Below are 12,633 nucleotides of genomic sequence, written 5' to 3'. Positions count from 1 at the left end.
CCCCCCTCCACAGCAGCATATTACTTAGCATGGTGCAGACCACCATGTACTGTAGGTAATACACTGACTATGGATAAGAACCTCATACAACCCCAATTTAAAAACATCTGAACTGTCCTTTTAAAGACTAATTTTCACTTTTTTTTTTTTACCCCAATTAGAAACCTATACAGAAACCAAAAGTTGTCTCTCTTGAAGCTCTTTAAGTGTGACTGTTTTTATCAACCGGTATTACATGCTTGTATTAATTATCCCCACTTCATCGTTCCATGCTGGCTCAGTGTGAACCCTTATATCCCCATGCAGCTCATCTGCACTCTGCACCCCTCTTCAAGCCTTCAAGATGATGTTACACTTAAAGTTACTGTGGTCGTCAGCATTCATTCACGTTGTCTACAATCCAGGCTTCATCCAAAAGATCTTATTCCCCTGAAATGATGAAGATGTTTTATTCATTGCAACAGCTGATGGTACTCTTTCCCATCTACTAACAGCCTGTTCTACAGCTTCACTGACATCAGGTTTTGTCAACAGTTGCAGACCAGAATCTCACAGGCTCTAGATTTATCTTGAATACTGATCGCAAACAAGTTTCATTCATCAAAGAAATGACCTATTACGGTCATTTTCAGGTTTGTACTTGTATTTAGGTTTTCTACTAGAACAAGTTTACATGCTTTAATTTTTAAAATGCACCATTTTCCTCATACTGACTGTGCTGGAACACCTGTATTCACCCTTTTATCTAAAACGCTCCTTTTTAGCACCTGTCTCTTTCAACTCCCGTCCCAAAAACCCCAGTCTGCTCTGATTGGTCAGCATTTCAGGGAGATTGTCCGTTGTCTGTTAATTACCAGCTTTCAACCAGGAAAATCAGTTGAAGTCAGACATGTTTAAATCTCTCCGATCATTATGTCCAGTGAAAATAATTCCCTCTGAAACACTGTGTCCTAACTGGCCATGAGCGACGCAGCGTTACCATTTATTGCTGAACTTTAGTCACTGTCAACTTTCTTGACAAGGAACGGCTAGGGTTATCGACACGATACCTCCAAACAAAAACCTAACTAAGGCAGCAGCTGGCTGGATGTAGATTGCTAGGGAGCTTAAAGTTTCTGGTAAATACTAATGGCTAACCATCTTGTGGTTATCTGCAGTATGATCTTGAGTGCACAACTGATAAGTATGTGGTTTTGTTTTTACATAGTGGAACAGTACTTTCTTGTTTTTTAGCTCAATAAACACAGAAAATATTTGACTGTAATTTCTCCCATTTGTCAGGTACATTGAAATCTTCTAGGACAGGTGGACCAAATTTGACACAATTCTTTTTTCCAAAGGAAAATCTGGTTACCGGGTCTTCCACGTCTGCGCCCTCTGTGTCTTCACAGTGTCATTGCAGCTGGGTGTCTTTTGTTATGGCCACACCCACTCCATACACCCACTATATATATTTACCTAAACACAATTATTGTGGAAAATATATATACATATGTTTACCAATCAGCCTCTAGATACAAGGGTCATGTAGATCCCAGTTTCTTTCGGTCACTTAAATCACTGAGGTGAACTCCCTGTGTACAGCACCTAACATCCAGAGCTAGCTGATAGTTCTGTTCGTACTACTGTGGAACTAGAAATTGTTTCGTCCTACCGCACTGTAGAATTTGTTGGTGTGTGTGTGGAGACACAGTCCTCGTAGTCGGGAGTCTCACTCTTCAGCATGCAGTTGAGTCTCTAGTTCACTCCGTTGGGCTGTAGCTCACCATCAAACATCCAACAGTATCCAGGCTCAAACTCCAGGTGGGTCCAAAAAACCTGACCTACAGTGGGTAAGATCAGAACTCACATTCAAGCTTATAATCTGGAAAAGTGGACCATAATGTGAAAGCTGGAGCATATCTTGTCAAATTATCTCACTGTATAATATATTATCTAAAGGGTAGAAATGACAAATCCTCTCACTATACTCTACATTAGCTATAGAGCAGAAATTATAAGTATTGAAACATTTGTAATATTGTAAATTAGCAACAAGAATACAGTAGTCAAGTTTCAGGGAACTGTAGTTACCAGAATAACTTAATCCAAAATGGAAAAGACTACCAAAATATTCCCTCCTTTGTATGACAATTGTCATAGTGTAACCAAACCAACAGCAAGAAATAAATGGTGCTTCCTGCCTTGCACCATACTATGGCAAACTAGTCACACGCAGAAAACATTATTGCCATTTAGCAGAGGTACAGGTAAGTGTACTGAATGCAGATTAAGGTGTTGAAAACATTACAAATAAATACTCAGCGTGCAACAGTTATGTAAGGATTAAATACATCAGCTAAATGTGTAACTTAAATGATATTGCACAAAATCATGCTTCCTCTTTAAAATAGCATAGCTTACACTTTTAGCATATGTGAATGGCATTTGCCTATGCATTTGTTAGCATTACAGCTAGCGCTGTTTTGTTAACATTAGCAACTAGTTCTTCTCTGTTATTATTAACTACCGTTTCTCTGTTAGTATTAGCAGCTACCGCTTATCTGTTAGCATTAGCGACTAGCGCCAATCTGTTAGCATTGCGACTAGCGCCAATCTGTTAGCATTGCGACTAGTGCCAATCTGTTAGCATTGCGACTAGTGCCAATCTGTAAGCATTAGCGACTACGCCAATCTGTTAGCATTAGCGGCTAGTGCCTATCTGTTAGCATTAGTTATTAGTGCTAATGTGTTAGCATTAGCGACAAGCGCTTATCTGTTAGCATTAGGAACTAGCGCTCCAACTGTCAAAATATATCTCACCAATGTGGATATTCCTTGATAACCAGTGACGATAGGATCCTCTGGTCCTACTCAAAGAGCGTATGTATGTTCAAAGAACTATCAGAACTGCTTTAGCTGACTTTTAATCAACTTTTGTAGCTTTTTTTTTTTTTAAACCAAGTTCAATGTTATCAGTCTTATCATGGTGGCTGGCCTCTCTTCTTGCTGCAACTCAAAGAGGAAGTTAAACCCTTTGAGCATTTTTATTTTTATATATTTATATTTGCTTGCAAGCTTACCAGGAGGGAATTTATACTATGCTAGCCTTTCAGGTTCATATTAAATATTTAAAGCCATCTGTATAAAGAAAAATAAATGATTTAGTTTTTTAGATTGTATTACACATTTTTTTTCTCAATACTGACAGATTATTTTCTATGTAACACCTATTCCTATAGAGTAGCCCAGGAATGAGGCTTAAAACTCAGAAATGAGGAACATTATACCACTTGTGGTTCCCTGGAATAAGGTCTGTGGTCAACACAAGCTCTAGAGACTTTCACATTTTGTTCTACTACATAAAATATGTCAGTAAATACCCCACTTGTGAACTTTGAAAGTTTAAAGTTTATTTACTTTATTAATCCCCCTGAGGGGAAATTCAATGTTTTTACTCTTGCTTGTCAATTACACACAGGTCCAAAAGACACACACATGCACAAACAGGACCTATACATGCACAAAGTGGAGAGATGTCAGAGTGAGGCGGCTGCCCTTTGGTCAGGCGCTCCAAGCAGTCGGGGGGTTCGGTGCCTTGCACAAGGGCACCTTGGCAGTGCCCAGGAGGTGAACTGGCACCTCTCCAGCCACCGGTCTACGCTCCATATTTGGTCCAGACGGGGACTCGAACAGGCGACCCTTCCGGTTCCCAACCCAAGTCCCTATGGACTGAGCTACTACTGCCTTTGTGTGTCCTAAACACAGCGATTGCTAACAAGTAGTTAAATGAGATTACAGAATGTCATAATACCGAGCTACGCCAAACACAGCTTTACAGTCTTGTTATGGTGGTGACGTTAGGTCATGTGACCATAGAGTAGTTCGTTTATAGCGCAACATAAGCCTTTTACCTCTGGCAATTGCATTTAGGCTTAAAAAATCATGAAAGTAGTCATTTGTGAATTTTTTCTTGCTGAACAAAACGTGTCATAAACTTTTGTTTGCAACAGAGCTTATTTTCTGCAATAATCCAAAATCCAATGGAAAAATCCCATAGGCTTTTTTAACAAGAGAACCAGTGCAATGCTAGCATCGACGCTGAAATCAGGGAAAAATTAACAACATGGGCAACCCAGATTACATGTTTCCCTGATGCGAGCATGTAGCTACATGTAGCACTGTATGTAACGTAAATACTTGCAGTAGTGTCCCTGGAGCAGATGACCATAAAGTAATCCATAATGATCTAACTTAAGTTGTCTCGTTGAAAACAGAGTATTCAGAACGGTCTGAAGTCTGAGGGTGTTGCTCACTTTTAGATACATTTACATCATTATTTTAAAAAATTTAGCCACATTTAATATGAACATCCGACACTGTAACATTAGATAAGTGCGACAGAAAATAAATAAAACATAATAGGTCCTTTTTAAAATGGTATGTATACTAAATGTAACCTGTTATTTAGTCTGTTTTTCTGTCACAATATGAATCATCATTTCCAACAAGGTCATTAATCATAACATGTGTTTGACAGGTGAAGTCCATCCACAGCATGTCTGTGAGCTAGTGTTAATTTATCTGTGTTTGCTTACCCTGGCATTTATTCAGTGACAGACATTAGGCCTCAGTGATGGCGGGTGTCGAGCTCCAGCTCCTTGGCCCAGACCCCTGCATTAATGAGGCTGCCATCAGCAGGCTGAACACTCGGTCACAGCAGCCCCCCTGTGTGCCGCCCCATACCGGCCCCGCACATTGCTGCCCATTGTTTCCTGTTCACAAATAAAGCGGGAATTAATTAGCCAGTTGGCACAACTCTTGGTGCCGCCGTGTCGGAGCTCGCAGTTCAGCTCTGTGCCTCATCCCTCAAGCCCGGTCTGCCTGCTGTGAGAGTGAGCATAACGGCCACGGCTGCATGAAACCACAGAACTCTGCCAGCAATTCAGACATTTCAAATTACTGCTCACTCAACAACACAGAGAAGTAATGCTGCAATGATGACATCTATTTTACCAAAACTCCTAAAAGACAATGAAGGACTAAATTAAATGTAGCTCAGTCAGACTCCCTCTCACAAATCAGCTTGACTCGTGTCCATCAGTCTGAAAGCTGCGGTGTAAGTAGGTCAGACTGGCGGAACTGAGGTGATGGGGACAATGAGACACAGGAAAACGATTATCACTGATTTTTTTTATTGTAGAACTGCCTTAAAATGAAACTCGCAATCATGCCCATTATCTACACATTACCTGTCACCTGCAAGATCCTGTCGCACATTTTTAAACAGGCTCATGAATGAAACTCACACATGCACACATAATCATGTTCACTTTGTCACCTCGGCATTGTTAAATTTAGCCACAGTGCTAAGCAGGTGTAACAAATGTCTGTGAGCTGAGGCCTGCGAGGTGTTCCCGCAGATCAGAGACGCCGCTGCTGCTGCTGCTGCTGTGTCTGATTACTTGTCTGCCGTCATGGAGCTCTGCTCTCTGCGTCGATCTCTTTCTCTCCTTCTCCCCAAAGCAGCCACGGGGGACCACCACTGCCTGGCTCACTCTTTGTTTAGTTTGTGATTCAGTAGCGAGCCGCATGGCCGCCGTCGCCTCCCCCCTCCTCAGATGCATACTTATTGTTTGCCCGGATGCTGCGTCAATTAAGGCCACTAAAAGCTTCTGACCTCAAAGTCACAGACGCCACCACAAAATTGGATTTTAGACTGGGAATGTGTCGGCCACAATAACTCAGCTGAGAATGAGATTGGAGATCTTTCTCTACCTGTCCTCATGAGACGGGAGCTGTGTGTTTTAGGAAAAAAACAGTTGAGTACGAAATATGAGAGTGCTGTCCAAAGCAGGTTCCTCTCAGCTGCTCAGATTTCAACACCCATTTCTAATATTATCAGCCCATAAAATGGCCGTTATCAGTTCTTATCACTCCCATTATAATGTTTCAGACAGGGCTGCACCCACGAAAAGGCCAGAAGGTGCATATCTAACATATAACAGTCGCAGTTTCATTAGTTTTCACTTTCGTTGGGTTTAGGCACTCAACTGCTTAGTTAGGTTTCAGAAAAGATCCTGATTTGGGTTGAAATAAGTACATTAAGTACGTAACTCCAGTTACATACGTAGGTTACCTTACGTAACCTACATTTGTGTTGACTTTTTGTTTCACACATGACAAGAACATCGGCCTCCTGGATGAAAGTCCTGTGTTTGTTTGACCCCTCCATCCCTCCCGACCTCCTCCCTATGCAGACTTTGTTGTATTTTATACTACATCACCTGACTTCCTCCTTTGCTCTTGCCATAATTACTACGAACACTAGAGGTCATCGTTAAACAATAAATGTAAATGAGGTAGCATAGGGCCACACTACTGCAAATCCATTCTCCTAACTCAGGGGTCGGCAGTCTTCACTATCAAAAGAGCCGCAATGCATATTTGTGCCTTATAGTGACTGCGAAATAGCCTATTTAATCTAAATTAGCCTTTAAACATTCCTAATAGCTCTAAATGAGCATTCAATAATACATTTTACATCAAAGTAGCACCTCTGTAGTGGGCTGTTTATGATTATTTGGTACTTTGCACATTAGCAGAGAAAGCAAACAAATCTGTCCACTCACTATGAAATTCTCTATTTTCCTTTGAGACTTTTTCTTTTTTGGATTTGGAATCAATAGCTAGCCTCACTAAGGACACTCAAGACTAGCTGTTACTATTGAGATTTGGCAAATTTTGGGAAAAGGTGCCAGGCTGTAGATGTACAACGCACATAGTTGACGAGATGTTAAAACATTTTTTAATTCAGTGTATAAGCTACACATTTACACAGTTGGGAAATGTAAGAATCACTTTAGGGCTACAACAATGATAAATGCATGTAACTTGCACGTTACTCAGTGCATTAGTTGACAACGTGAATCTATCAACACACCTTAAATTTCAATATGATAACTTTGCCCCTTAAATTTGTTTTTATTGGCTCTCTTGCACAACATACGCTTCGGTGATGGTTAAATCTTTACGCACTAGAAATTTTTGAAAAAACAACACATATTTAACCAGATTATGCAAACTGCAAATATTCTATTTATAATTTGGAGGTTAAAAAAGTGTCGAAGCGTCGTTGTTGAACACCTGGCAGCACTGAAAAAGGTAAACAGAAGCACTGATCATGCAAAGAAACTTTGGACACTCACAGGGTGTCTACAGATCCTTAAAAAGTCTTAAATGTCTTAAATTCAGTGTCACAACAATAAGGCCCTGAGTCATTAAGCAGTCTTAAATTTGAATTTGTGAGGTCTTAACTGCTACAAATATTTCGTCTAATTTCATTCATCCATTTTTTTATTTCTTTTTGTGAAAATGAGTGAAGCCTTTCAATGTAAAAGTCCACTGCACAAGACCACATATATACTACTTGCCTGCAATGCTTAAATAAGTAAAACATGATTTGTCCAAAAATCTGTCCTAAATTTGGTTAAAAGGTGTCTTAAACAGGTCTTATAAAGCATTACATTTAACTGTCTGATGCCTGTAGACACCCTGCACTCAGTGGCCATGACATTTTGCAGTGGTATGCAGCGATACAGCCGACCAATGCGATGGCTAAAGCCAGCTAGACAATGAGGTAATGCATGTGAGATAAAAGACAAGACTAGACAAAAGCTAATTGATATGCACACGACACCACCTGCACAGGGGTATAAATTTAAGTAACGTCTTCAGATTTGTCCATTATTGTTAAAATAATTCAGTCATTGGCAGAAAATATTCGGTTAACACGACCTCTTTTCCTGATGAGAACTGATAACAACCATTTAATGGGCTAACAGTTGAACGGGACGGTTTACAACTGATATGCTCTTTTGTCGGATGTACCTGGATTAAGTTGTCTCTCTCATTGTGTCTCTCTTTTCTCGTCCCCTCAATCCCCTTCTTTCTCTCTCTGTCTCACCTCTGACCCGTCCTGTCCTCCACCTCAGGGGACACCACACAAAGGATGAGATCCGCTCCGTTTCCAACCCCTGCAGAATTGGACGCATATGCTAAGAAGGTTGCCAACAACCCCCTCACCATCAAGATCTTCCCCAACAGCGTCAAGGTCCCCCAGCGAAACCACGTGCGCCGAACTGTCAACGGGCTGGATACGTCAGGCCAACGCTACAGCCCTTATCCCTCTTCTCAGGCCAGCACCAAGGCAGGCCTCCTTGCCATCATCAAGGTGCCCACAGTCAAAGGCATCCTTAAAGATTTTGACGGCAGCCGGGCTCGCTTGCACCCTGAAGTCATCATGAACCCCCCCACCGGACCGTACCAAGTGGCTTCGACCAGCACTTTAAACCACCACCCACCTCTGCCGAACCTCACCCGGCTGCAGCAGAGCGTGCCGCTTCAACCACAGGACCCACCTCAGACTCTACAGATGCCCCTTCCTCAGCAGCAGGGTCACACCCAGAGCCTCAGACACCCTCCCCCCATGGCCCAGCACCCTCAGGGCCCACCCAGACTCCAGACTCTGTCTCAGCACCCAGCCCTCGGACACCCACAGGGGCCCCCTGCCATCATGCTTCAGCAGCAGCACCTTCAGCAGCAGCCACCACCTGGCCTGCAGGGGAGCAGGAAGCTGCCAGATGGCGAAGCACCGCCTAATGTTACCGTCTCTACCTCAACCATTCCACTCTCCATGGCCGCTGGGCTGCACCAGGGCCGCCAGGCTGACCTGAGCACCATCGTGCACCAGATCAACCAGTTCTGCCAAGCTCGGGCCCAGGGTGCAGGAGCCACCTCCATGTGCGAGGGCCAGATCGCCAACCCCAGCCCCATCAGTCGCAACCTGCTCATCAGCGCTTGCTCCAGGGTGTCCATGCACAGCAACCCCGCCACCCCCGGCTTTCCCCCACCCAACTGCATCATCGGCCCTCAAGAGAAAGCCACCGCCCCGGTGGGAGCTCACCCGCCACACAGCGTGGCTATTATGAACCACTTGCCTTCCAACCACACTGATCTCAAGCAGCAGCACCAACTGCAGCAGCATCTGCACCAACAACAGAATCAGCAGCAACAGCAGCTGCAACATAACACACAGCAGCAGAAGATGCGCTCTTGGAATCAGCACCAGTTGGCTCATGTACCCCACGTTCAGAACGGTGGGAGCCACCTCTGCAAGCAGCCTTCCAGGGACCCCGCCTTCCATTTTAAGGGCATGGGCTACCCTGCAGAGGTGTGTGTGGGTCAGCCTTACACACTCAAACCTCCCGTAGAGAGGCCCACCCCCTCTCCCCCCGTCAACAACGGCATGCCCGGCCCCATGGCCCACTACACTAATGGTCACTACTTCCAGTCCCACATTTGGAACAGCAGCATCCTCCCCACACCCAACAGTGACAGCTCCGGGTCTCAGGACATAGCCATGCCATTCCATGGTGCGGGCCCAGGGGGGTGCACCACGCTAGACTGTGGGCCCCCTGGGGCTCCCCATTACAGGCTAGGAGTGAGCTCCTCCACCTCATCCTCCTCCTCCGCCCAGACTAATCTGATGCAAACGGCAGATTACTTGGGTGGGGACTTCCAGACGCCCTACTTCCGCGATCAGAATCTAGGGTTGATGGGCAAGATGCACAGGCCTCCTCTGAGCAGGGGAGGTCCAGAGGTTGGGGATGGCAGAACCGCTCTCATCCAGCACCCAGGGTACAGATAAGCTATGGCCTTGTCTCCACAACAGTTATCAAAACCCCTTTGTTTAGTCTTAAGAAAGGAAACACATGAATAAAACTAAATTGATAACTTAAACAAATGACCGCTAATGTTAAAGAGGGTAAATTAATATATTTAATGAAGAACAGTAGGTTTTTTTTGTTCTTTTTTTTAAATAAATCTTGCAAGTGATCAATTGCTACTTTTATTTTTGTTGATGAGTGCTTTTACCTGGCACTTTAGGGAACTTTTTCATGTGCGTGTGTATACACATCTGTACTGTGTGTGTGTGTGTCATTCCCTCCTTCCTCTACTGTACTATCTGTGTGCCTGGATCTTAACAGATCCCGTGTTATTACTACTTCAGACCTACCGGTAACATTTTCTTATGCATGTAAGAAAGAAGAAATACAGATAGATCCCTCACTGAGAGACTGCAACATCTACTGACAGATGGTTTTTTTTACAGGGTCATGTCAGGAATTTTTGGCTCAGACTAGTTTGGTGTTAACGCTCCAATCTCATTGTAACTTCAAGATTAAACAATCATTTGAGGACAGAAGAGAGAGTAATAAACCAGACATGAACCAGACATTGGAGACTACAACGTACAGCTAGAAAAGCTTGCCGTATGCACATGTACACATTGGTTTTATCCTTTTTAATGTACTTATTTATTTGTATAATAGGACTGTTCAAGATTGATTCCTCTCTGTCAGTTAAAGGGTAAGTTTGGTCTGGGCCTGATTTCTTGTGTTCTTGTGTCGAAGGGACGAATGAGAACAGTCGTTTCTGAAATTGGTCCAGTATTGAGCAAGAAAGCCGCAGCCGACAGCCGCAAAACAGGCTGCAGTGTAACCACTTGGGGTGTTCACACCATCAGTGCACATCCACTAAAAGTGCTTGTTTTTGCCACTGACAGGCTCAGGTTATTATTTTAAGTGTCTAACAACATTATGGAAAGGATCCCTGCAGAGATAGAGGTTTTTGATTAACCCAAAACAGCCCCAAAATCATCATCACCAAACCCACCAGACTCCATTTAAAAAAACAGTAATTTAAGCATGTATAGAGTCAGCGTATTTTCATATCTAACAAGGTGAATTAAGGGTTTATTTCAACCAATCTAGACCTGGTGATTGTTGGAACGGCGAAAAGACGAACCAAGACAGCTTTTGTAAGTTTTATTTTGGTTCTGTCAACTTTGAATAAGGTGAGTTTTACAACAATAAATTCAGTGTTTATTTAAATGGAGTCTGGTGGGTTTGACAATAGCAATTTCGGGACAGTTGCTGGTTTAACTAGAAGGATCTTTCTCTTTAAGATCTGTCTCAGTAGGGATCCTTTCCATAGTGTTGTCAGACACTTAGAATATTGCTGTATTCATGTGCTCCTCAAATGGTCCCATTTCCTGAGTTGGGAAGTAGTTCTTCCAACTTCAGCCTGTTCATGACCTTTAAGTCATAATGGGGAAGAAACACAACAGATATGTTGAATTTTATTGCTCAGATTGTTAAACGTCCCAGTGAACATTCATGTTGCTTTATCCAGACTTGTTGCTGCACCAGTACATCGCCTAAACCTACTAAGATATTGCTTTACCTGACTGATGGTAATAAATAACCTCTAGGTCAATGTATGTAGACAACTACAAAGTTACAACCTAATAGGCTACCATGTTACAAATTATATCTGAACAAAAATTAATATGCAGTACACAAATAAATAAAAAGTTTCTTAACATCAAACTAACACTTACTGTTGTCTGCCATGTTTCTGCATAATATGACATCAACTCAGCAAGGCTTACTTTGCAAGTTGTTGTTCCGAGGAGGTGTTCGTGTGAATTTTCCCAGGAGAGAACTATTTCTTTAGATTATTTCGACACCACATAAATGCAGGATAATAACCTGAGTCTGTCAGTGGCAAAAACAAAAACTTTTATTGGACGTAAGTTGACGTGAATATGCCCCAAGCGGTCACATTGCAGCCTGTTAAGCAGCTGCAGCGCTCTCACTCCATACCAGACCAATTTTAAAAACTGTCGTCTCCATTACTCACTTAGAAACAAAACACGGGGGAAAAGGGTCCATGTTGAAAAATACCGAACATACTTTTTTAAGGAAGCATGTAATCAGGTTGTTTGTACATAGTCAAGATCCAGCAGGGAGCAGGTATGTTGAAAAGGTGATGCTCTGTCCTGCGGAAAATGCTGCAATGAATTCAGGTGATTAAAAAAAATAACTTTTGTGTCAGTGCCAGGAAGGTTTTGCTACAAGATTGTGAAATGTTTAGTGCAGATAAAGTCATGAAAGATTAACCTAAAAATGGCCAAAGTCATGTAAACAAGGACACACTGTTATGAAGATGTGCCATTTAATGTTTGTTTCCTTTTCAGATTTGTTTTTGTAACCATGACAAATGTATTACTTGAATGTTGAGATTATTTGTTTTGCAGTTATTGAAGAAGGTTAGTTACGAGGACGAAACTCTGGAGCAGAAGAAATAATCTAATGTCGCGTAGAATCAAACTACGAGCCTCACCAGAGTTTTGATCCTGACAGCAGGAACTTAAGTGAATTAAGTTGTGTGTAGTTGCTACTGATTCTGATGTGAAGTCTGCTTGAAAAAAGACCAAATTGATCACTTGCAAGATCACGTGGAGGTAAACAAAACTGACTTTTAAGTTTAAAGTGAAACAGCAAATGCATTGTTTATTTTATTGTACACTGGCTTACCTACTAGACTACTGTAACTTTAAAGTTTAACGATTGTGTGTGAATGTTGCCTGCTGATGTGGGTAGAGTTAGGGTGTGTGTGTGTGTGTGTGTGTGTGTGTGTGTGTGAGAAAAAGGGAGAGTGTGTGTGTGTGTGTGTGTATAAACACAATGACGCCCATGTTTTGTTCACCTAATTCCCTAACAGCCCTTAAAAAGCCTTAAGTGTTTG

The 12,633-nt window shown here is 42.5% G+C and overlaps 1 protein-coding gene across 3 annotated transcripts in view; it reads left to right on the top strand.

Annotated features, from left to right (window-relative positions):
- fam222ba (family with sequence similarity 222 member Ba) overlaps positions 1–12,526 on the top strand; it is a 53,692-nt gene extending 41,166 nt beyond the window's left edge. For all 3 annotated transcript variants that reach the window (XM_033649005.2, XM_033649023.2, XM_033649013.2), the window contains exon 3: positions 7,974–12,526. In XM_033649005.2, the coding sequence (XP_033504896.1) occupies positions 7,974–9,688 (1,715 nt within the window). In that variant the 3' untranslated portion in view covers positions 9,689–12,526. The remainder of the gene's footprint in view (positions 1–7,973) is intronic.
- The last annotated feature ends 107 nt before the right edge of the window (positions 12,527–12,633 follow it).

The sequence above is a fragment of the Epinephelus lanceolatus genome, chromosome 11 (genome assembly GCF_041903045.1).
Source record: "Epinephelus lanceolatus isolate andai-2023 chromosome 11, ASM4190304v1, whole genome shotgun sequence".
Taxonomy (NCBI): Eukaryota; Metazoa; Chordata; class Actinopteri; order Perciformes; family Serranidae; genus Epinephelus; species Epinephelus lanceolatus.
The sequence above is the reverse complement of the archived record's forward strand: the minus strand, read 5'-3'. Positions and strand labels throughout refer to the sequence as shown.